This window comes from Urocampus carinirostris, chromosome 2 (genome assembly GCF_059441175.1).
Source record: "Urocampus carinirostris isolate Australia breed hairy pipefish chromosome 2, RoL_Ucar_1.0, whole genome shotgun sequence".
NCBI classification, from domain to species: domain Eukaryota; kingdom Metazoa; phylum Chordata; class Actinopteri; order Syngnathiformes; family Syngnathidae; genus Urocampus; species Urocampus carinirostris.
The window spans coordinates 16,010,406-16,036,692 of NC_142350.1; the positions used below are offsets into that span (position 1 = coordinate 16,010,406).

The following is a 26,287-nucleotide window of genomic DNA, read 5'->3' on the forward strand; positions in this document are numbered from 1 at the left end:
ATCTTTACTCATATCTTTCATCATTTTGCACAAATGTGACATAGGAACTCACTTTCAAAACATCCAAGCCAGCCTCTTCAGTTAATTCACGCCGAAAGTAAGATTTCCGACGGACCATGAAGTGCGCACCGGCCCCGCAACAGTACAGTTTAGTCATCATTTGAGAAAATTCTGCAGACTTTTCGCACACAAAACCGAAATGGACGCGCTGAAATCAGCCGGACGAGCTATAATCCGAAGACCTGCTACTGTTAAACAGTCGTGGACTGCAACAAGACACAGAAGTAAGCAATAAATGTGCTTTTTAACCCCGATCTAAACGTAAAAGTGAAAGTCTTTCGAAAGAAATTCAGATTTATTCTTGTTTATTCTTGATCAATTTGCTTGTTTTGAGAAGTACTACTCCTAAAAACTTACATTTTTGCTTATTTTATCCATTTGAGGGCTGTAACCTTAATCGTATATTTTAATCGAGTGTCATTGTAAATTATAAATAGATTGATTTAGTCACTCGCTAATTTTTGCCTAGATTATTGCCTTGCTTTTATGGCATCCTAAGCTAAATTTAGATCCTAGAGAGGTGAATAAAAAACTTTTAGTATATAGCAACTTAAACTTTGTACTACTTTATTTAATGTTACTCAGTAATTGTGAATTGAAATAACAACGATTCCAAGTCAGTTTTGTTTTCCTTACCATTTTAATTTTTGTTCCAGGACGCAACATCCAAATTTATTGAATTCAGATCTTTAGGGCAAGGTTCGCAAACTCAAGGGTCTGGGTGAGGTAGGGCCAAATGGTGTTTTCCCCAAGGGTTAGGGTTAGGGCAAGGGTTAGGGTTAGGGTTAGGGTTTAGGGTTAGGGTTAGGTTAGGAAGCAATCTTTCTTTCTCAAGGTCCCCCAAAAATTGGAGGCCCTTGAGAAAGTAAGTCTTTGCACTGGCCATTCAGGAAACTGGAGCGTTTCTTGTCTTACCTGCGTTTGTTTAGTCCATCTGGAAAGAGAGTGTTGAGTTTTCTTATCCCGTGTTTTTCTGCCTTGCGTCTTTCTTCTTGCGTCCAATTGCTGTTTGTTTGTAGGCCCCATATTTCTAGTGCCTGTAGTCCATGTTGTATGAAGTGGGCTACAAGGTGTGTGTTAGTTTTCCTGCTGTTTCTAATGTTGTAAATGTGTTGTGCTAATCTACATCTGATTGAATTTCCTGTCTCTCCTATATATTTAATGTCACAGTGTTTACACTTTATGACATATATACAGTTTTCCGTAGTAGGTGTGAGTGTTTGTTTAATTAGGTACTTTGTGTTGGTGACGGTGTTCCTAACTGTGGTGGCTTGTTTGTAGAATGTGGGGCCCTGCGTTTGTGTTATGTTGATTTACGGTAATTTACTTTTTACTAAGTTAGGGTTAGGGTTAGGGTTAAGGTTAACCCTGATAATTTATTACTGACTGATTTATATTCACATAACCCTAACCCTAACCCTTGCTAGGGCTAGGGTTAGGGTTAGGGTGAAAAAAATAAAACAGTATTCTGCTGCCACCTACTGATATGGATGAATCTTACAGTCACTCAGCCGACAACTGGAAGAAAGCAAACGTACTGAAAAATTGGCATGCTTATCTACTAAGATAAAATTGGGCAAAAATTTCCTGCGGCATATTAGTTAATAAATAGTGATAGGCATCACTATTTAAAAAAAGTCCCGATTTATTTCATGATTTTGGGATGATATATTGAAACCCCAAATAAAAACAGTTTTTAGATAATTTATCCAACATTTTTACAAAGGTTTAATATGCAATCCAATATTATATTTCAAGATAAGAGAACAAAATAAAAATGCAGGCATGAATTTTGAGGTGACAAAATGCAAAATGGCCCGGGCAGTTCTAAAGAGGTTATCTACCCTGTCAATAATTTTTCCAATACCCTGTAGACCCTTTGAGTTCAAGTCTTTCATTTGGGGGAGGTTGTTTTCAGGTTGTTGCGTGATTAGCGGCGGAATTAAGGCTTCTGGGTAAATGACCCACTTGTTGCAGAAGTAGTACATTGTGGTATAGATTACAGCCCATGGTCGGTTTTCTGGGAAAACATTCCTTACCGGCACCGACGGCACCAGAATTCTCAATCATGACTTTAGCCCAGTTCTTTATATTTATTTTATTTTGTTCATTCATACACCCAGTATTAATACGTTATTCAGAACATCCATATTAAAAAGACAAGGAACTTGATTGTATTTTTTTCTTATTACTATTCAGATTATGTTCTTTGCTGGAAGTAGTTGTTTGGCATGTTTCAATTAGAAATGGAATTAGGATTGTCTTTATTAACATTGAGTAAACATTGTTCACGACGAGATTAGTCATGGCTCTTCTGGATAAACACATACTGTAATACAGACTTGAAAGAGGACAACCAGATAAAAAGAACGTCAGGGTATATAGGCAAAAATATTTATCAGGTATTACGAACGCCAAAAGAGTCATAAATATTGCCAAGATAACCGGATTAATTATTTTAAAGAGTATCGGCACTGTTTATTCTAGGCTTAAAACACAGTTATGTTCCATATCTTGTATTCATGCTGATGTTTTGAGTTTTTCCTTACTCTTATGTAGGTTTTAGATCAGGGGATGGTGTAATAATGGTCTGTAGTCTATACAGCCCTTTGAGACTTCCGGTGATTAGGGCTATCCAAGATGACTTGACTTATACACCTTGCCTGCTTCTCATAATCTTCTTCAATTTTCACTCTAGGGGTCTCAAACTCTCTGCCCACAAGCCATTTGCGGCTTGTGTGACGCACCGGACTATAAGGCGCGTAAAAAGTCCATAACACACTTACGGTTTGTGTTAATGAGCACAGTAGCAAATATTGTAAGCAACGCGAATCGAACATGGGTTGCGGCTAGGAGAGTGCCGACACTTTATACCTGCCTAGACCAACAGTGGTACAGATAACCTATGAAAGGGCATTCGAGTTTATAATAATAATAATAATTTCCTTTGTATTGTCATTCTTTGTAACAATGTACACAGAACGAAATGTCGATACACCTGACCCGTTGTAGCGGGCCGATGCAGCCGCAGCCAACAGAGGGCGCCGCCATTTTACCAATGTCTTTGTCACACTGTTTTCACTCACGGTAGCAGAAACACCGATTTAGTGCATCGTGCATTTAATTTTGCATTCCGCTTGGTGAAGAAGTGGAGATACTGTTTAGCCTATCAATGTTTTGCGATTTTGGCCAGCGATGTTTATTGATTAATCATTGCACAAATAGATAGTATACCATAAAACCTCTACTGTATGCATTTTCAATATCATCGACCGTATTCTGTGGTATACAAGGCGCATATGATTATCAGGCGTACTTTCAAATTCTTGGCCACTTTGGGGTTTTTATATGAACCTAGTAGTCCGAAGAATATACGATATTTTTCTCTTCATATATTGAATTTGGCTTCCCAAGTCCTAAGATCCCTATTATTAGTGTAAGAAAAAGACGAAATTTGACAATAGTGGAATGTGCTTATCTGGTGGAACACCCAATGCGGCCCCACGTGACCCTGGCCCTAAATTTGGGGGCCCCCGAGTAAATTGAGTTTGTGCCGCTTGCTTTACTTAGTGCTTTCGTTGCATACATTTACTTTGACGTATGGTGCGTCGGAATGTTTGTTCTCTTTTGGCTTTAGTCAACGGTCGCCATGGCAATGGTGTGTTTAGCCAAATGTTTGTCCTTTTGGACTGCCGCAGAAACAGGTACACCGGGATCCAAGTGGGTCATTTTCACTGTGCTTACATTGTGTTGTGCATGAGGGTAGATGACCCAAAATGACTCATTAAAATAAAACTTAAAAACTAACCACCAGAGGGTGCTGGACTTCCTCAAATGGAATAAAACCTTACCCTTGCACACTTCCCCCTATTTACTCTGCCCTGAGGAAACATACGTAAACACGCATACAAGTTCAGGGCCAGGCGGTACCAAAACTGATAAGAAAACAGACTTCTTCAGCAGTAGTGACATTGTTTTTCGGATTTCGCTTGCTTGTTGTGTCGATTTTGGAAATGTGATAACACACTTCCTACTCCCAAATATTTGACCTTTAACTGCAGTGGCTCATAGGTTGTTTTGCAAGATAAGACATTGACGTTACACTGGTGTTACCTATGACCTAGAGGTTTTTAAAACTATGTTGCTAGATTCTCATTCAGGGGTCTCAAACTCAACTGACTTGGGGGCCACCTGTGCAACGCTTGGTTAAGGTTGGGCTAAATCGGGATTTCCACAGAATAAGCTCTGATAAAAACATTCAGCTGTTTTAATACCTTGTTTTAAGATTTGCTACACAGAATACGGTCTAAAAAGAACAATAACCATGAAAAATTCATATGAAAATAAATAAATCTCCATTAAAGGAATCCATATGTTCGGTGGGCTATACTTATATGAAAGGCAGTGTGTAATAACTGCCCACTAGATGCCACTGTATTGTGTGGTGCAAAATCCATCGAGTGCTAAATTAAGAAGAAAACTCAAAGAGATTCAGAGTGACGCACCGTGTTCTTCTATTTTTTTGCCTAGCCTTTCACAAAGAATGAAAAAAGCACGGAGAAAAGAGAAAACAGCAGGAAAAATAGAAAGAACGAAAGATGAAGGGGGGGAAAAGGTATAAAAAGAGAAAAAAGACAAAAGAAAACAGGGAAAAAGAAAGAAAATAAATTTTAAAAAGCAAAAAAAATAAAATAAAATATAAATAAAACTGAAAAAGAAACAAATAAAAGGAACAATAAAGAAAAGAAGACGAATGAAAAGAAAAAGTGGAAAAAGAGAAAAGAATGCAAAAAAAACAAAACAAAACAAAAGCAGCAGCAAGATGGCCCACAATTGTGTCATTACCACCAGGAGTGACATCATACACATTGTCCCTTTAAACTTTTATGTTGAAGCCGGGGCATCAAACTACCACCGTGCGGGCTGCAAATTCGAGACCTATGTTCTAATTGATTTTGTTATCCAACGTTTCCACTCTTCTGATTGAAAAGAGCTTCCAGAAGATTGGACCGACACAAGAGAGACCATCCTCGAGGGTATGACCTTTAGCCTGCGTCACCTTGGCATGACCTTGGTGGAGCAACCCAAAGGCGAGGAACTTGCAGCTGCCGCCGTAAAGAGGATCATTGCCACGGTATAAGCAAAATATGCTCAAAACTTTTAAGAATGTTTCGCTAAAGATCTTTTGGTGGCAGGCTAAAATCAGTGGAAAGAAAGCACCAAAAGTCTACCTTAAAGTGACTCCTCAAGGGATCACCCTCCATGATAGTTCCACCAATATGTTCATGGAAAACGTCTCCATATACAGGTGTGTGAACCGGGTTCCCTCAAAAAAATCTCAGTTAGCCAAAGGGGTATTGCACGAAACCAAGATAAGGGACCAAGCTGGAATATGTTTATTATCCTGGCTGAATTTCACCTAAATTCGGTTGCATGAAAGCATGATAAACTTAGCTCGTTTCAGTTACTTTGGTGATTTATTCTCTACAGCTATCTGGCTCCATCCCAGGCTAACAACCAGGCTATGATTATCTCCAGAGATACATTTATTGTCTATTGGGTTTAGCTTTTCTCTGGACTTATGTTACATTATTTTAATTATCTTGCATTGAAACTTTACATATAGGCTATTGTCATTTTAATAATCTGTGATGACTGTATAATTGCTGCTATTATTTGATAATTATCCATGTATATAGTTTATTGCTGTCAGTTTATTACTATCCCAATTAAGAATGCTTGTCAAATTCCCATAAGAGTTTTGATTAAAACAGAATGTTAATTATTGCTGTTACCCAGATTCTAAAAAGTGATTCAAAAACTTGCAAATGTGATTTAATTTAAGTCTTTGATGAGGGTAATACAGCACAGTATATATAGGTCCCATTCATCTGTTTCCTCATCAAAGAGACAAAAATTTTGTTCTATATGAGGGATGAATGAAATAAAACAAATAAATAAATCATTCACTGGAAAAAAGTTAACTAGGAATTGGCTTTAGTAGTAGATAACATAATTTACAATGAGATTAGTTGTGCCGTTCCAGAATAAACATGTGATAAGACTTAAAAGACAATAATATAATTTTTAAAAATAATCTCACGATACAAAAAAGAATTGTCTTTGATGAATTGGGAATCGAACTTTGGTAAATCGCTACCACTAAACTACTGCATGCAGTTCATTTCAATAGACAAAAAACATACAGTTAAATTGAGCTAGTGCTTAATTGCCAGGCTTTCTCTCTTTCCTTTGTTCAGTTCAATTCAGATAATGTATTGTCATTGTCAAAGAACGACGAAATCTACTTTGGAACATCTAGTCATCCATTCACAGTAAAAAGAAAATGCAGATCCACAAATATTCAGAATGATTATAGACAAAACCCCAATACCCATAGATAACTGTTATGAAAATAGGTCAATGAGTATGTTGTCAACATAACATGAGTTTTCCAGCTACATTGAATTTATTGTTTAATCATCACAGCACTACTTCAAAAATAACATTACTCATTTAGTTTTTATCAATGCACTTATGTTCATCCACATATTTGAATGACGTTCTTACGTGCTGTATCCTTTCATATCAGTACTTTCTCAGCAATGGCTGTTTGATGAGTCGGCCCTTACCTTATCATGCAACCTTCAAAATACAGCGGGGACCAGTTTTAAAAAAGGGCTCTACAACAAGATATGAGGTCCTTTCCTTGCCTGTTGAAGTTTCATGTTCCATTTTGCAAATCCACACACCTTTTCTATTTAAACTGTAGTTAAAAAATTTCGAGTGCACTCTGATTTTGTCTTCATTTGAAACTTTGTAATAAGGCTCCTCAACTGCATCGCTTCTCTCCATTTTTCAAAGTCCCAAATATTCGGTCTGAGAACATGCGGCGAGACATCGGACATGTATTTTGCCTTCATAACCCAATATACACTTTAAAAGCGAAAGTGCAGACATGGTACCATAAAAACTGAAAATCAGTCAATGTTCAAGTGCAATTGTGTCTGGCAGCCATCATGGTTCAACCGGGAATAATAATGGAAATAATTGGTGAGTAATGATTGAGTATCTACAGCTTACTTGACATCGCTGTCACGGTCGCCATGGCTACCAGTCTGCCGCGCCCCCGAACTCAGCTGCAGCAGATCAGCTGATTGCTGGTCTGCTATTTAAGGCTGGATTTTGGGTTTGGCGGGCGCTGGCTCATTACACAATCCCAGGTCGGTTATGCCTTGTCCTGTTTTAGGTTTAAACATTTTCCGTCTGTTATGCCTTGTCCTGTTGAGTTCGTGCCGGAGGAACTCTGTATTGTTCTGTTTTGGTCCCGGAGTATTGGGCGACTTTTATTTTGTTAAATAAAACTTATGATCGTCAACGCATATGAGTTCTCCCTTCCTGCCTCCTGCCTCCGTTCTGGTCCGGTCACCCCTTCCCTCCACCACGCCTCGTGACAGCCCCCTTCCACCTCGATTCCGTGACAGAATGAGCCAGCCACGACAAGAACTCAGCGAACGATCCCAGCGCGATTTGGGGAGACCTGGAGAACGCAGCTTGGCAAGCGCCCACTGAGTCCGACTTCGACTCCCTGCCCGTTCGAACCACGGCCCCGCCCGTCGTGGCCATTGCTGTGCCTCGAATGGGGTCCCGGGAGGAATTGACGCCTGCCTGTTCGACTCTCATGCCTGCCTGCCCGACTCCCATGCCGATTGGCTGCTATTCAGTCTCCCCTGCGTGCTAGTCCGACTCCGACTCCGCTGCCTGCCGGGCCGACTCCGCTACCTGCCGGGCCGACTCCGACTCCGCTGCCTGCCGGTCCGACTCCGCTGCCTGCCGGTCCGACTCCGCTGCCTGCCGGTCCGACTCCGCTGCCTGCCAGTCCGACTCCGCTGCCTGCCAGTCCGACTCCGCTGCCTGCCAGTCCGACTCCGCTGCCTGCCAGTCCGACTCCGCTGCTCCTGTTTTGCCGGTTCTGATTTTGACTCTCTCCTGTTTTGCCGGTTCTGATTTTGACTCTCTCCTGTTTTGCCGGTTCTGATTTTGACTCTCTCCTTTTTTGCCGCCACACCACCTTTTCACCCTGGCTTGTTGAACGTGCAACCGATTTTGCAAAAAAATGTGGCGGCCAGACTAGATAAAGCTGTATCTATTCAATTACCCTGGATTTTGTTAATACTCTTTTGTGCAATGCCCCACAGTGGGTCAAGGACAACATTGGTTAAAGACCTTGTATTCCTGTCACCAATTGTTCATTCTTTACGTCCAAAATGTGCAGAATATCTTACTGCACGGTGGACAAAGTTCATGACCGAGTGTTTGCGTTTATCGCCCAAAACACCATCAACGGGACGCTGGAGTGCCACGCCTACCTGTGCTCCAAAAAGAAGGAAGTAGGTCCAGGTTAAAAAATGTTGTTGAATATATCATGTTTCATGTGTTTTTATATTCTCTGTCCCTAGGCTGAGGCTGTAGCTTTGACTGTAGCTCAGGCCTTCGGAGTTGCATTTGAGCTATGGCAAGGGAACCGAGGAGGTAAGACACCTGTACAGCCGTGGTCCAAGATCTTTAAAGGGACATTGTGCATTATTTGATCACTACATGTCGCTGTAGGGTTGCTAAGTTTAGACTGTAATAGATACTTTGCAACGGTTCAATATTAAAAACAGAATACTCTTATAACTGGTGTACAGCTAAAAATGAGTGATAAAATGCACGATGAAGACTACAAACCACGGGGACTCAAAGTGATCAAAATGCACCATATTGTTTTTGCAACTTGCTTTTGTGTGTTTTTTGTCAAACAAAAAAAACAAAAAAGTGACAATATTGCAGTGTTGGGAAATATTAATTTTGACCAAGTCATTTTCATCTAGTCTTCATTAGTTGGAAGTGGTATCTTTTGATATTCCATAGTCCATCCATTTTCCAATTTGTCCTCGAATTGGTTTTGTATTGTATTTTCATTCAAAATGTCATCTCCATTGCAAATAATTCTTCCATAATGTACACCCATTGCTCCACGGCGGGGAGCTCCTCTTCAGTCTGGTTATTACTTTTTTGCTTGGTGTCAGAAAAAAACTGTTACTAAGTACTCATCCTTTATTCTGCAATATTTCTTGTTGGTTGATTGGTTGGTTGGATCCCTTAACCACTGGGGTTCTTAAATAGAGCACCTTGAATGTCTTGGGTATCCCGTATCCCATAATCTTCTTTAAAACGTACCATAATTTCTCCCCGTCATCTTGTATTCTAAAGAAAGCCAAAATATATGCAAGTCGTTTATGTCTGTCTCCACATGCTTTCCTGCATGGTTGCTGAAACAATTCTTTCCCAATTTGGGTAATAAAGAATCTGGCAATGTTCTTCCAACTAAATTCTCTCTAAATCCTGCAGATAGTGGATGTTCACAGCAAAACGCACCATTTTACACATTTTTTGCTCAGACTTTTCTTTTTGGTACCCGTAACAGCAGGATGACAGACAATTATTTTAGCTCCCTTTAGGTGAGGCTCATTTTATGTGAAACAAATGCTTAATTTTTGACCTTAGTATTTTCTAAATGCATGTTTTTATGATCATTCATGTATTTTTTTTTTGTCATTTAAATCAATATTGTTTTTTTATGATGTTTTTTGTTTATCACTACAAGGAGCTAAATAATCCCTTTTATCTTATCCTACAGTGCGCACATAGATGAGCTAGAATCTAAACGTCCACGTTTTTTTGATGGGATGATTGTAAATACATTTATTATTAATTTACTACAATGTTAGCCTTCGAATTAGAATTAGAATTGTCATATTTATATAGGGTCCCTACAGTTGAGTAAAATGTTTTCCTGCTTCAAAGAGTTTTATCACCTTGTGAACCACTCAGCTATTCACCTGAGGAGAGAAGCTGCTGCATTGTCATGTTTATTTTTCTGGTCTGTTTGATGTTTATAGTTTTGCGATGGTCTGTTTGATGTTTATTTTACGATAGTGTCCTCCGGCTATGTTAAACCCTCCTCCCCCATCGACCCTGTGATTCAACTGTTAGCAATAAAATAGGGAAGCTGTTGCAGTTCTGGTCAGATGCGAATCAGGCTTTGACTATGAAGCATCTCCTCATGGGAAAATATTGGTGTCGCTTGTCTCTCTTATTTTGTGTTTTATTCAGAGATGTAAGGTACCCAACATTATTAGATGCCACAATAAGTCCTGAAGTGTTTTTTCCTCTGCTGTCTTTTTAGAGACAGTTCAGTCCTGTTCAAGCGAGGATCTCAGCAGTAGTTCTTACTTTGAGAGATTCTCCAGCCCAAAAGGTAAATAAAACTGAAGACACTTTGGCCACTATTTCTCAAACAACTGAAACTTGCGTTAGACTATTCAGGCAAGTGTTTAGATGCGGTCAGACTGGGCCTCTTCTGCCCATCAAACTGTCATTCCGACACATCTTAAAGAATGTTTGACTATTATTCTCTGATATTTGTCTTTATCTTATCTGTCAGAAGTAGCCAGGGTCAACGAGACAGAAGACGTGTTGGTGGCAAAGACAAAAGCAAATGTTGAGCTGATGAACAACTTGAGAACATCTGAGAGCACTAATAATGCAACCCGGGTAAAATGTGACACGATTAATCAGTATGTAATGTGTGAGAATCTAAAACTTTGTTTTGTTTTCGTCAAATTGTAGGAACTAGAGGAAGATTTGGATGAAGCGTTCTTCAGGCAAGTTTGATGTTTTATGCGTTGTTGTATTTATTAAAACGAATCAGTAATAATCATCCCTAAAAAGTATACTTTGAAATATTTCACTTTAGTGTAATTTACGTTTTTGTTTGTTCCTTCCAATTTTTTTCGTTTTTTCCAATTCGCATAAATTGTTTTTTGTTTGTTTTGTGAAAGACACAGTTTAATATACAGTGAATTAAAAAAGGATAGCGGGTTTTAATACTTAAAGGGACACTGTTTGGACACCTGGAAAGGAGATTTTATAGGATACCAGTTTGTTATTTGGACTGTTATAGCGCACTGTTTGTTGTTTTGACTAGTCTGTTTTTCGCACTATTGGCCAATCTAGTTGCTATTCTTTAATTTCCACACCCTTTGGACACGATCAGCCTTTGTAACTTAGGATATGTGATAAAAAAGACAATGCTCAGGTAATGGCCTTTAGAACAGGTTGGTCTTTCTTATCTGTATGCTTCTCTCCCTCTCCCCGTTGATGTATCATCCCCTTAACGTATTAGATGTATTTGACCACTAGATGTCGCTGTATTGTGTAGTGTAACGGAAAACTAGTCCTACATTGCACAATGAAGAATACAAGCTATGGAGACTCAAAGTGATCAAATTGCACGATTTTTTTCTTATTTTTTTTGCCCAGCTTTTCACAAGGTTGTTGCTTTTTGGGGTTATCCATGACAGCAAGATTTCGGACAATCATGTCGGCTCCCTCTAAGTGAACCTCATGTTATGTAAAATAAATACAAACATTTTGACTCACGAGTACTTACAAAATTACAAATTCATAATAGTTAAAGCGTGTTTGCTTATTATTCAAATCAATACTTTTTAAGTAATTCAGTTCTTTTACCACTAGGAGGCTCTAAAAAATACACAATGTCTCTTTATTGTACAAAAGCACCTCAGGTAATATACGATACGTTTAATTAATGTCCTATAAATTCAAATCACAATTTTAAGAGTTAAACTTTAACATATTATTGTATTCAGTAAGCAGAGCTCTGGACAGCTCTGGTTCAATTCCAGGTGATGCCGACTGAGTATTGCTGATATATGTTGTCATCCTTCAATGATCAACCCAAACCATTTAGCATCTCAGAAATTTCAATTTTTGCTTGCTCCCCTTGCCCGATTTTATGTCAGCACTCAATTTATTTGGCTTCGATTTTCTTCAAAATACATGGTGTTCCAAAATGGCTGAGCCCATTCTAAGTGACTGTATCTTGGAAACTACTTCATGGATCTTAATGAAAGTAAATACAGTGGAATGTCATTTGTTTTATTTTTTTATTTTTACAAATAAAAATAGAAATTTATGGAGGTTCTGACAGATTTTAATAAATGTTCAATATGAGCGCCGCCTGTAACTCAATATCGAGCACAATATCGAGCTTTTGCGAAATTCGCTGAAGCATATTAGCGGTAACCGTTACCAGTGCAGCTAACCGATCATCCAAATTGTCTTCTTTGAGTTTAATCACTTTCCCTCAATGCCTGAAGGCATGCTTGTAAGGTTTAATTCTCGATTCCGAGGACTACGCAGGAAGGTTTCTACACTGTCTCTGCTAAAGTTGAAGGCCATCTTGTTTTTTAGGTTAGCATAGGCAGCTCCTGAGGTTTTTGGGTGCCAAGGCCTAGTTTGTTTTGTAGTTGGTGTCTTCGGTGAGTCCGAGCATTCTCCAACACACAAAATGGCTTTTTCTTTTGAAATGAACAGCATTTGTTAACCTGAATGGATAGAAATGTCAAATGTCACACACAAAAACTTGAAATGTTTCAAAACAAGCTGTGAAATTCTAAAGTCCTCTATTGGAAATGGTTAAAAAATTATTGGCCGACAAAATGGGGTCAAACATTTTGGAACAACCTGCATAACTGCAATGTATTTGACTTCAGCACCTTTCTAAGGGAACTGTATACACTGAAATAGTCTTTCTCTTTCTTTCCCCCTCAGACTTGCCGTGTCACGTAGTAACCCCACGATTTTGGACATTGGGCTGACTACATGAACCAGGCAGCGACAACTTGAACGGGAAAAAACACTGAAGACCCTCAATGATGTCCTCTGCTTTAACACATTCCCAGGTTATATGAAATGATCTGCATTTATATGGCGCTTTTCAAGTCAGTGACTTCCCAAAGCGCTTTACAATGTGCTCCACATTTCCCAATAGCGGCCTTGTATTGCAGCCATGTAAGACGCTAACCTGCTTATTGGGGGTATTTGGGGTTCAATGTCTTACCCAAGGACACTTCGACATTTAACACGGACGAGCAGGGATTCGAACTGGGATCCCTTGATCCCAGGACAAGCGCTCTACCTCCTGAGCTACTGCCGCCCCGGTTATATAAGATATAATATAAACTCAGCTTTATTTATCAGGAAAACAAAAGCTGATGGGATTAAATCCCTAAAGTATGTCCCTGTTTGTTTATGGTGCTACAAGTAGGAATAGCTAAATAATCACGACCATCAACTTGAAAAAAAAAAAACCCGAATCTTAATATTTTATAGTAGATGCCACAAGATGACAGAAAAGCACTTTTTATATACAGTAATACCTTGTTGTATCAGAGATTATTTGTTTCTGTTTCGCTGCTTTGCAGATTATCATTGAGCATTATGTTCTAATCTGTATTTTGACTGGCTAAATTGAGGAAGATGCTTTCTATCCCCAACAAACATTGACTTCTCAACCTGCTAAACTTGCTCTGGAGCTACAAGCGAGTCTTTGATGCTCCATAGTGTCTCCATGGTGCTTTTTCAAAAACATTTGATCATGGAAAAATTAATTGCTTCAGTAGGACATTACGAGAAAGTAAATTCAGATTTCCATAGCGTCCACGTGATGGCGGAAAAGAATCATGTCAAGTAAAGAGGCTCATGTCCTTAATCTGTACAGTTGTGCCATAAAACGGCAAGATTATTTTAAATAATTCTAATTTGACAGAATAGTGTCATGATTACTGATGCGAAGCACCTATGCCCGCTCATTTTGCGCCAACAGCCTCAGACTCTGATTGGCTCCCTGTCCATATTTAAACCCACTCCTTTCTGTCAACTGTTGTCAGTCCGTCTGCAAACCTCAGTTTACACTAGGCAAGCCTTTTTCGACTCTGACTCCCATCTGTTTTTTGCTCCCGTCTGTTCCCCGGCTTCGACCCGTTTTTGTTCCTGACAACGTCTACTCTCCTCTCCTGGCTTACGACTCGTTTCCGACCCCGCCGACGTTTTTGCTCTCCTGTCCCGCCTACTGACCTGTTTTTCCGTTCCCGATACCGTCATCGCTCGCCACGGAAGTCCCACTTCCGCGTTCAGAGCGACATGCTTTTCGCGCCCACCGATCACTGGATCGTGGGTGCAACAGTTTCCTCCCTTCCAATAAAACTGAGAGAAACGTAAAGCAAGTGGGTCCTGTCTCTGTTCTGGTCTTGACAGAATAGAAGTTATTTGTAAAAATAGTTTACAAAGTAAAAGACTTTGGTATTTGTCATACAAATATTTGAGTCTATAAATTGGGTTTGTTCCTGAATAATGAATAATATTTAATTCATTAAATAAATTAAATAAGGGGTTTCTACTTTGCGGGCTCTGACTATCGCGGGACGCTTTTGGAACACATCCCACGTGAAACCGAGGTATTACTGTATTTGTTCAAAAGTATTAAAATAGGGGTGCGCAAACGTTTTGTGTAGCAAGCAGCATTTGGTTCGAAAATTTGGCGGGCTAGGGGGAAAAATATTATTGATTTGTCTGGATCCGATAGCTTGGCAATCCATTTAGAAAATAATATATATACAATTTTTTAATACTTATTTAAGAATTATCATACTTACAAAGGAATTTTTATTTATTTTATCGCTTTTTTTAGACAACTTCATCCAATTGGAATTTAAGCAAAGTCATATTTTCTTCCCCCTTTTATCAGTATTTAATAATATGCATTAAAAAAATAGAAATGCAACCATCTTTTTTCTACTATATTGATGAATAATGAAGGCGAAGGACATTCCGATGTCTCGCCGCGTGTTCTTTTCCGGCATCTGGACTTGGACTTTGAAAAAATAGAGCTGAAGAGAGGCAAAGCAGTTAAGGTCATTTATTCAGTTTCAAAATCAAGGTAAAATCAGAGTGCACTCAGGACCAGTTGACGGGGACACGTTCTTCCACCAAAAGGCATGCAAGAATGTTTCGGCCCCTCTCTTATAGTGAAATAGTTGTACATGCAGCATTACAGATACTCAGACCTGACAATACAAAAAAAAAAAAAACAGAAACTCCCTGTACAAGATTAGTACTGCACATTGCTGAGTCTTCAAGGTCATGTGATAAGGCCATTGGTCGAAGGTACACTGATCAGCAAGTAAATACTACACTAAAATATGTGGTTGGATATAATGTGCATTTACAACAACTAAAGTAAATAATGTTATTATCAAAGTAATGATGTGATGATAAATGACAATTTTAATATAGCTAGAAAACTCTGAATGACCTATATTTCACATTGACAATATCTGTGTATTATTTGTTATTGGAACATCCATTACTTCCTGTTTATCCCTTCTCAAGGTTTCGTCATTTACCTCATGTTGTGGTTTTGAGTTTTTCCTTGCCCTCATGTTGGTTCCAGATCAGGGGAGGGTGTAATAATCGTCAGTAGTTTGCAATAATCTGTGGGCTGTGCAGCCCTTTAAGACTCCTTGTGATTAAGGGCGTCACAAATAAACATGACTTGACTTGAAATGTGATAGTGACAGCATTCTCAGTGACCTATTTTCATAATCTAACAATATCTTGGTAAATAAAATAAAAATATGAGAAAACAATGCAACTTGCTAAAAAATAAATGTTGGTGCGGTATACATTAATGATTTGGGAAAATATGTATTTATTATGGACAGCGACACAGGAGGCTAGAGTGGCACCAAAACCACATTTTTTTAAAAATAATACTTTTTTATACATTTTTGGTTCGGCGGGCCGGATTAAAAATCCTGATTCAGATTAAAAATGGGAGATAATAATTGACCGAGTCTGCTTAGATATCATAATGTCAAGGATGTCTGTCTTCTAAAGGATGATTAACCTTGACCCTATTTATCAATATTTTTTCACATTTTCTGATTACCGGTACTGGGGATTTGAGTCCGGTGGGGTTTTAATAAATCAAGGCTAAGATTAATAAAAGTGCAGTTACAATTTCTTACCTGCAGATAGCACTGTTGAATTTAACAATAGGATCAAAATGTGAACTTGGATTTTAAATCACTGGATGCAAAATCATTAACACTTCTATTGTAAAGTACCCTATTTTTGTTTGTATTACCAGTTCACATGTAGGACAAAACTAATGTGAGTAATTAGTAGAAAAATATTTCAGTTTGACAAGAGCCCAGAGATGGGAAAATGTTTTGAGCTGTGGGTCGCTTGGGTTAAAACATTTGGCAAAAGGCCCTGAAGGACATAATTTTTTTTTATTTTTTATTTTATTAAATTATATTTTTGTATCTACCCATACAGTCTCGAATCTGATACCTCTGCAATACATGAGGGAAACATTTAATACAGGCCTATAGTTATAAAGAAATCTCCATTATTTGATGTTTCTTATAAAGTTGTTTTGAATGCGTTTTTTTCAAATTGCATTCAGGCAAAAATTCAAAAAATGAGAAAAAAGAAGATACGTCTTTTTAAAATAGCAGTGACGATTTACATTTATGAATAAATAAACAATCAGCCATTTAAAAGTACATGTTATATTTCTTCTTTAAAAATCTGTTAATAAAGAATTTATTTAAATTGGTTTTGAAACGGTCATGATTAAAGCATTGTAATTAATGATGCCCCTTTTTTTAAGAACATAAATTTGATAAAAATGCTTCGGAAATATAAAAATGCAATACCGTTAACTCGGAGGTTGTCAGCTGCTCTGCCCCCCAGCTCTGGAATTCATTGCCGCCTGACCTCCGAAATTCTGCGACCCTTTCCACGTTCAAATCCGTACTCAAAACTCACCTCTTCAGATTTGCCTTTTCTTGACCATCTGCCTCACTCACCGCCCCTTTTAATTCTAATGTGCTTTATTGGCTATCCATTTTTTACTTGTTTTACCCTTGTTTTACTCTTCGTTTATTTTTGTGTCCTGCTCACATGTACAGAGACCTTGGGTGCCCAGAAAGGCACTTTGAAAAGCATTGTATTGTTGTTGTTGTTATTATTATTATTATTATTATTATTATTATTATTATTATTATTATTATTATTATTATAAATACCTTGATAAATTAAAAAAAATACATGTTAAAAATAGTAGGTAAAGAAAAATGTAGCCAGCTATTTGAATATTGGGTACACTGGGGAGAAGAGTGTCACCAAATCAACACATTTTCGATGCTAGTACTTTTTTTAAACCATTATATTCGTTCATTTCAATACATAATTTTTTTGAATATGGAAATAAAACCTACAAAACGCAAATTCCTTTACCAGACAAAGAGCCTTTAATATGTCACAAAAGCAAAAGACTTATAGTGAATATTTGAACAATAATATAAAAGGCAAAACTGATGCAATGCAATGTTGCAAAATCGTTTTTGCCCAGTGATTACGAATCCAGTGCTGAGTTCCAGCTCATCTCCGAAGAGCGGTATGGCGCTTTACACCAATAAAAACAACAGCGACCAGATGATAAAGGTGCTTTATCTGAGTCGGATAAGGAGCCGATACTGGTTTCCATGGTCACCAGGAGCAGAAGAAGCTACTGTTTCATGTCGGGAGCAAAACCCTACCCAAATAAACAGTCTAGAGAATGGTGGGCACCGTCAAACTGTACTTGCCCACAGGAATTGGCGCTCCGGCAACCCTGGTGGTTAAGGAATCCGTAAACCGTGAATAAAATGTGATATCTTTTGAATTTTAATATTGTTTTTTATAATAAACATATGTATTCCCAAGCGACACAGTGGATGAGTGGTTAGGGCGTCCGCGGCACAGGTCTGAGGTCATGGGATCAAATCCAGCAAACAGCCTTCCTGTGTGGAGTTTGCATGTTCTCCCTGTGCTTGCGTTGGTTTCCTCCGGGCACTTCGGTTTCCTCCCACATTCCCAAAAACATGCATTTCAGATTAACTGGCCGGTCCAAATTGTCCCTAGATGTGAATGCGCGAGTGAGTGGTGTCTCTGTGTGCCCTGCGACTGACTGGCAACCAGTTCAGGGTATCCCCTGTCTACTGCCTGGAGACCGCTGGGATGGGATCCAGCACCCCCACGACCCTACTGAGGATAAGCGGTGCAGATAATGGATGGATGGATGGATATGCATCCCCCTTACCAACTTACGAGCAGATAATTTGTATTAAAAAAGAAAAGAAAAAAATATTAATCTGCTGGGGACATTTACCCATGCTATGCTTCAACGTGTATGGCAGGAGCTGGATTACCGACTTGATGACGTATGCTGTGCCTAAGGCGGTGCGCATTTTGAACATTTTGTAAAATTGTTCACATCATCCTCATGCTTTTAAATTTCTCATTCAGATTTAGAAAAATAAATCATATATCTGTCAACATTAATATTTTATAATTCAATTTGCGTCAACAATGTTTTAACTTTCTGTGATATTTACATCTCAAAGGATATAGAACATTTTGAAACACACCGTATTTTTTACCATTTTCCTTTGGCGGGCTGAAGTAAAAAGGCTAGAGGGCTATATGTGGCCCTTGGGCTGCAATTTTCCCAGCCCTGCTCCAGCCGCTGTTGTAAATAGACCAACCCTGACTAATACATGGACTCCCGTCATCTTGTCACGATTGTGGGAGCCTGAAAGTCATGTGATTTTTGCCTTAGCCAATCGGTTACTCGGGCACATCGTGTCTCAACCTCCTTACTTAACCGCCTGAATTATTGAATGCGCTTCCCTCAAAGCTCGCTTTAATAGAAGAGCGAGAGGAAGCAGAGAGACCGAAAGCTCTTCTTTTCCTCCCGAGATTATGGACAAACTGTCTTCTGAAATCGTGGCACTTTTCAAAATTCAAATTAAAATAGAAATAGAAATAAGAATGCCTCCTTATTCCCCACTCAACAATCCAAAACACAATTTACACAGACACACACACGGGTTACAATACAATACAAGCAATATAAATAATGGTAAAGAAAAAAATACATACATGGCAAGGCACAGATAAACCATGTGAGGAAAGGCAACGGAGGGAGGTTCGTGCACACTGATAGTTTTGGCAGCAGACAGCTTCAGGAATGATATTCAACTATCAAACCTAACCCTACTTGTATGGAACGCATAGGAAGAAGTGGAGAGACTGCACTATGCAAATCAATGTTTCTGGCAGTGTCTAAAAAAAGGGTGATAATAAGATCCGCTATAATGGCTTTTTGTATGTCATCTGTACCACTGGTGGTCCAGTGGTAAGGTGTTAATATGGAAACTGAAATAGTGTCATCCTGAAGAAATCCTCAAGGGGACGCTTATACAGATTAAGAGTTACAAGTCCTAAATGTGGACACGGCTCAAAAGCCTGAAAATGTTTCAAAATAGTACAAGGAAGTCATCAACTCAGAAACCACAAAAAAGGTACACAGAAAATATTTATTTTGATAATGTAATACAGTACATACTTAGGACATTCACATTTTCTTGGAAAATAGGATGGACTTTTGACTTCATTTCCTCACTCAACAATGAAGAAAATTAATTAGCTGATGTTTACAGGTTTAGATTCCATATAGATGATTTTTTTTTAACAAGGGCGTTAAAATAAAAAAGGACGGAGGGTCGAATCCAAAATTTGACTTCAAGCCGAGGGTCAGACTGATCGCTTGAAGAAAACGAAAGAAGCTGCTAAAGCTAGTTGCTAATGTTATGCTCAGCGCAGCTAGCGACTCCTAAAGTGATTCTAGACATTACTCAAGCTAACAGTTAACCGCTTAAGTTAAATATGTGCTCAGTTGAGGCTGACAACAGCCAAAAATCTAAACAACAACAAAAAGCATTTCTTTAAAAAAGCCTCGCCAGCCAAAGCGAAACGGATAAACAACAACAAAAGGACACAAGCTTTGACAGTGAGAGCAAACGAGGCAGGAAAGCGCTGAGGTGGTAGGCAGCTAATGGGAGTCGCAGTCCACAGTTGCAATAATGAGAAGTGGAGTGAGTCGGGGTGGGGTCTCACACCCGCAGAATAAAAAGTAAGTGCAAAGTGCTTGGGCTTTTATTGGACGTCCTACCATTGCTTGTCCTCGTGTACTAATGGTACCAGTGTGCTTTCTGTCCCCACTTGTAAGACAAATCAGTACACAAGAGGAAAGATTAAAGCCCGTTAATAAAATGACTGTTCGTGATTTAATTGACACTAATAGAATATTTGAGGCGGACTGGTACAATGAGTCTCATTCAGGTACATCTTGCGTGAATAAATACAGGAATGGTAGTATGACTAGAAATATCCCTAACCCTTTTTTTGCAGTTTTAGAAGAAGAAAAACTGGGCTGAGTAGAGTTTTCCACTTGTGCAGTGGTCAGCAACCACCAGGCCATAGGTTGCTTGGTACCGGTGTTCAGAAATGTTTTCCTACCACTCGAGACGTATGTGCCTTTGTAAATGGTGAATACTTATGATTTTGTTTTTATTTAGTCCTGTCTGACTCTTACTGTTACAAAATACTGTTTTCTAACATAGCTTTTAAGCCTAGCGCGGTTTTCTGTAGTAGCATTCTGGCACGTGTTTATTATTTCACCTAGAGTATGTGTGCATGCCAATTTACGTTTTATAACATCAGTAAAACCTCTGCTTGAAATAATTATGAGTTTCAGTGTTGTGAGGCCCCTTCTAAGGGTTTCTTATTTTCCTTGTTCTGAGATTTTGAGGTTTTCCTTGCCTGCGTGTCGGTTCAAGATCAGGGGACGGTATAATTGTCACTTGTGGATTGTTTTGAAACATTTTGTGATTAAGAGCTATACAAATAAATGTGACTTGACTTGTTGCTGGTTTTACTTGATTATGAAAACAACAAAAAACAGATTGGTGCTTTCAAGTGAGACTACCGTAGGAGGCCTCAAAAGGGTAAGCTGTTTCGACCAAACATGGGGCCATACAATAAGAAGAAACTTGCACTTACTTATACTATATTTATTGGTGTAAATGTGCCATTAACAATGCTAAATTATAGTATATGGGCAGATGTTAATTAGTCTTGTTTGCTCAACATTAGATGCAACGGGATCAAGCCTAGATCGCGGCAATGAGAGTACGGTTGGCATGGGAAAAGACATTGTCTTTTTTTTTTTAATCTTGAAAGTGATTGGTCAATACTGTAACATTGTTTTGGCTAAATTTATTCCCATAATGCCCCATTACAATAATCTACAATAACAATAGCATGCGCTTTAAGATATCAAGGGCTAGACAACATTCTATCGTTTAAGTAAGGGGCCGGTCACATAGCCGTTTGCAGCTGAATCACGGCTAAAATTTTGCGTTTTTTTTTTCCCGTGGTTGCCCGCGATGGAAAATGCGCAAAATTGGCCAACCCGCTGTTCATCGGTGGTATGCCCGCAAAACAGACGCCGGCGACTGCTCCGCTTCCTCATCGCGTCATTTCTGCGTCATTTTCTCGTGTGGACCACGGGTATAAAAGCTCCCGAGCCGGTGTTGTGCCCAAATCCGACTCCTACGCAACACCAGCACCCCCCCACCCCCTCGCGTGAACGCGCATTCTGCTGCGATCGCTTTTGACTTTTTCATCCGCGTTAACAAACGCATTTTGTAAAATACGATCGCACTTTATTGTTTAAATAAACGTGTTATATAGACTAGGATCTCCCAATTGTTATAATTAGCTCGCTTTATTGTTTTAATAAGCGTTTTATATAGAATACGATCGCTTTTGTTGGAAGCGCAGCAGAATGCGCGTTCATGCGAGGGGGGGAGGATTTACCGTTCGATTACGTTCACAACAAAAACAAAGACGGAATGGTTTAAGTTGTATTACATTCCCAACAAATGCAAGACGAAGTGGTTTTGGTTATATGTTCGCCATTACATTCCCTAAAAGTGAGATAAAACGAGGTAAAAGTGGTTGTAGTAGCGAGGGGATGCAAATCTCGGCAGGGATGCATTTCTCGGATAACACCGGGCTGTAGAAATCATAACCGCTCAAGACACAGACCCGTGAAGATCAAGATTTCAAGCTATGGCATCATTTTTATTTTATTATCTTGAAAAGAAATGTCAAGAAATAAAAATGGATTAAGACGAGCTCACTACGCTGACGGGGATCCATGTTCACCCCCTTGACGTCTCGAGCACAACTGACGTGTGCTCGGCAAATTGCGCTGTATATACGCGGAGAAAGGCGTTTGACTGTCACACGCGTAACACGCTAATTTCACCTAATAACACCGCGATACAGGCGCAGAACATGCTATTACCAAGCTCCACCCACGATTACCCGCTGAAATTTCCCGTCCTACCCATGTGTAACCACGCCCTGGCCGCGGCCAGAGCACGTCGTTCCGCGTCATTACCTCGTGTTGACCACGTGTGCGGCACGCGGTTTAACACGTGCTCAAACTTTTGAGCAGCTCAAAACTTTTTCGCGCGGCCAACCGCGTGTGAATTTCCGACCGCGAGTAAAGCACTGCTGTATCTCGTCTATATGGCGGTCTCAAAACGTCCAACAGCGCCCAACAGTGTCTGCTTCACGGCCAGAAATTTCTGGCAGTGGTTCAGCCTCGATACGCTCGTGAAAGGCTGTGTACCCGTGCTCTAAAGTATTGAGCAGCGCAAAACTTTTTCGCGCTGCCAACCGCGCGCGAATTTCCGACTGCGTGTTAAGCACTGCTGTATCTCGTCTGTATGGCGATCTCAAAGCGTCCAATAGCATCCGCCTCACAGGCAGAAATTTCTGGCCGTGATTCAGCCGCAAATGTCTGTGTGACCGGCCCCTAAGATTTGTGTGAAAAGAGATCAAATCTAATTCTGTTTCCCATGTTATTTAGGTCTCGAGTGATCTAATGATAACATAGCAGATTGGGGTTTATTATTATTACGATTAGGGCTGTGAGAATCTTATCAGACATTGAGCACTCGGTGGTTGCCGACCACTGCACTAGTGTATTACTGCTTGATATGTGCACTCGTAGAACAGTTTTAGCACATGAGTAACACAACTGTCTTACTAGTGTAACTAGTTAAAGAACTAGAACACAAAATAGGCGGAAGAAAGTAGGAATCCCACTGTTGTATCACAATAACAAGAAACTAACTTGCCTCCCTCGCAAAATTAATGTAATTTTCGTGAACAATCATGTGATGCCAGTAAGTTCTCTTTAAAGGTGGGGTGCGTAGTTTGAGGCTTCCTCAAAAAGTTGAAAGTTAAATATTTTGTCTCTTAAGGAAGTGTTAACAATGCATAACAGAGTTCAAGTAGCCCTTATACTTCATTTTCCATTGTGCCTATTTGCTTTTATTTTAGGTTTATGAAACCTGTTCGGGGTGGAACAAACCCCCCTAATAGGTGAAAAAGAAGAGTTAATTCGAGTCTAAGAAATAAAGGAAAACCGTCTGTTACTCTGCTGCCATCTCCTGGCTTAAATTCATGCAGGTTTAAGTTTTCAAATGACGCACCACACCTTTAAAGTGCCTCAGCTCTTTAGGGAAAGCATTCTTTCCCCCTTTTTACTTGTCCCTTGTTTTAAACCCTGTAATATTTCATCATTCGTTATAAACTGGGTTTCGTTTAGAAGGACCTTTAACCCTAACGCTGGAGCGCTTTGAGATTTTTTTTAGAACCGTACAATACATAATAGATTGAATGATTATTATTATGTTCTTGCTAACATTCTCGAAGGGACATTGTGTTTCATCCAACCACGAGATGTCGCTGTATTGTGTACTGCTGGTGTGGAAAAACTTAAGATAGTGGTTTGGTGCTACGCTTGTCCCCCGTGCCCACTCCTTTGTACTGTGCTCAATAGAAGTTGTACTACATTGTCTTGGCTGAACTTATTCCAATAATTACAAGGCTACATTTTTCTGTACTGGCTATTTAGCTACAAGCATGTATTCCTCTTATTTATTACGCTATTTATGATATTTTAAGCAAAAACAAAAAAATCACTTCTGGGATAAACCCTGTTGTATTTTTAGTTTTTCAATGCATTTTAACAAATGTAGTGCTTAAAAAGAGATATGAACTTTGTTTAACTCTGAGTATTTGAATAGAAATTTGATAAAATTGTCTATTTATAGCCACATATAAGTTGACATACAATGTGTACATGTAGATATCTGCATGCAAATATGAGAAAAATAAAATAGCCCTAAATTATATTTTTCCTCATTTATTGGGTTCAGGATTCTGTATCAGCAGATACAAAAATCCAATCATTTTCTTTAACAAATAAAATATGCGTAACGACTAGGAGACTTCAAGTAAATCACAATGTTGCTTTAATATCATTGTTATTATTTTATGTATTATCATGATCATTATTATTACTATTCTTATGATTAGAGTGAGTTTGGGTCACCTTGAACGCCTCAGGTCTACTATTCACTTAATAGCCTTACTACTAGTAAGCTTTATATCCCCATCACTATATTAAGCCTGGAAGTAGGACTCCTGTTATTGGTGTATGACACCTATGCACATTTTAAATAGTACAATAACTCAAACACACTAGTATCAGAACTATCATGCTTTAGTGTGCATAATGGACCACTTGATTCATAAAACGATTGGAGTGCACTGATAGAACGACTGTCCACCGGATGCCCCTTTTTTTAATCTTTCCACAATTTTTATGCACTAGTCAGCGTACAAGGGCACATAAGAGACTCCCTGTTGCAGTGTGTGAGTATTTGGTGTCCCGACAACGTTTGATTCCATTGATTCCACTTAAGTCATAAACAAATAGCATAGTATTCTGTCATATCAATGTCACAATTCAAAACAAAAGTACATAGATTAAACTGTTTGCTTCATTGCTTGGGTTCCCCTAGGCTCGGGGTGTCAACCGCAGGGTGGCGAAAATATTCTCACAGGGGCTGGACTATTAGTTTTGACAGTGAATGAGAAAGAGAGAGAGAGAGAAAATAGAGAGAGAGAGAGAGAGATAATGAAAAAGCAAAAGGAAGAAAAACGAAAGAAAAAAAGAAAGAAAGAAAGCGAGAGATAAAGAAATAATGAAGGAAGGAAAGAAAGAAAGAAGTAAAGAAAAAAAGGCAAGAAAGAAGTAAAGAGAGAGTGTGTTTGAGAAACAGAGAAAGAGAAAGAAAGGAAGAACCAAAGACAGAAATAAGGAAAGAAAGGAAGAACAAAAGAAAAAAATAAGGAAAGGGGAAGGAAAGACAGGACAAAATAAATAAATAAAAACAAAGTAAGAAAGGAATGAAGAAGGAAAGAAAGGAAGAAAGGATGAAAGAAAGAAAGAAAAAAGAAAAGAATGAAGGAGAGAAAGAAAGTAAGAGAGAGAGAGAGATACTGTAAGAAAGAGAGTAAGAAAACGAAAAGAAATAACAAGAGAAAGAATGAAAGAGAGAGAGCAAGTGTGAGAAACAGAGTAAGAGAAAGAAAGGAATAACAAAAGAATGAAGAAAGAAAGAAAGAAAGAAAGAATAAAGAAAGAAAAAGAAAGAAAGAAAGGAAGGAGGAAGGAAAGAAGAGAAAGAGGAAAATCAAAGGGAAAGAATAGACAAAAGATAAAAAGAAGAAATAGAGGGAAAGAGAGAGCAAAAGCTAGCGAAAAATAAGGAGAGATAGAAAAAGAAAAGAGAGGGGAAAGAGAGACAGAAAGAGAAAAAAAGAGGTAAAGAGGGATGAGAAAGAAAGAAAGAGAAAGAGCATTGTGTCCCCGGCCTGATCCGGCGCGCAGACTGCATGTTCAACACCCCTGCTCTAGGCTGCAAAATGATTTTGAGAGCATGCCACGCCTCCTCATTAAGTCCCACTTCTTCGTTTTTGCATATAAAATCTTCATCACGCTCCACATAACCATTGCATCGAATGTGCAGTAGACCTCCACCCGGTAAATGTTTAAGAACCCCGGAGTTCACCCATCGACACCAAAGAGCTTTTAAAAAGCCACGAGACGTCCCTCCCAAACACCTCCGCAGACGATTCCTTCAGTGGCTCGTAGGAGGAATATACGGTGTGCTGTAAAAAAAACCTTGTCACATTTTATCCTCCAAATGTCGAGAAGAAGCCGACGGAGGGGCGACAACCCCGGAAAATAAAAGAGGAGTCAAGTGTGTGCGCTGTAACGGCTGCTTTTCATTGCAGACGAAATATGATTTCCTCTCCTGTTCTGCTGGATCCCGTTTCGTTTTCCGACGATTCATCACGGTGCCAAGTAAAGTTAAGTGTTGTATTCCGGCATGTTTGGCTGCAGAATGGCTCCCGGGCTCTGAAACAGAAGAAAATGCGCTGGAAGCAATTCCATAATCATCTTTTACATGGCTTATCCTTTTCCCTCTCC

The 26,287-nt window shown here is 39.1% G+C and overlaps 2 protein-coding genes across 2 annotated transcripts in view; one reads left to right on the top strand and one right to left on the bottom strand.

The window, feature by feature from the left end:
- On the top strand, positions 1–20,789 carry LOC148371182 (low density lipoprotein receptor adapter protein 1-B-like). The gene is made up of 9 exons (XM_088329111.1): positions 1–284; positions 5,052–5,194; positions 5,256–5,368; positions 8,336–8,450; positions 8,520–8,592; positions 10,292–10,363; positions 10,550–10,659; positions 10,735–10,769; positions 12,742–20,789. Exons 1-9 carry the CDS (start codon positions 200–202, stop codon positions 12,794–12,796), a joined length of 801 nt encoding a protein of 266 aa, XP_088185237.1. The 5' UTR covers positions 1–199; the 3' UTR covers positions 12,797–20,789.
- fndc5b (fibronectin type III domain containing 5b) overlaps positions 19,387–26,287 on the bottom strand; it is a 22,102-nt gene continuing 15,201 nt past the window's right edge. Inside the window, exon 6 of the mRNA XM_088329112.1 lies at positions 19,387–26,215. The gene's annotated coding sequence lies outside the window, so the exon portion shown is untranslated. The remainder of the gene's footprint in view (positions 26,216–26,287) is intronic.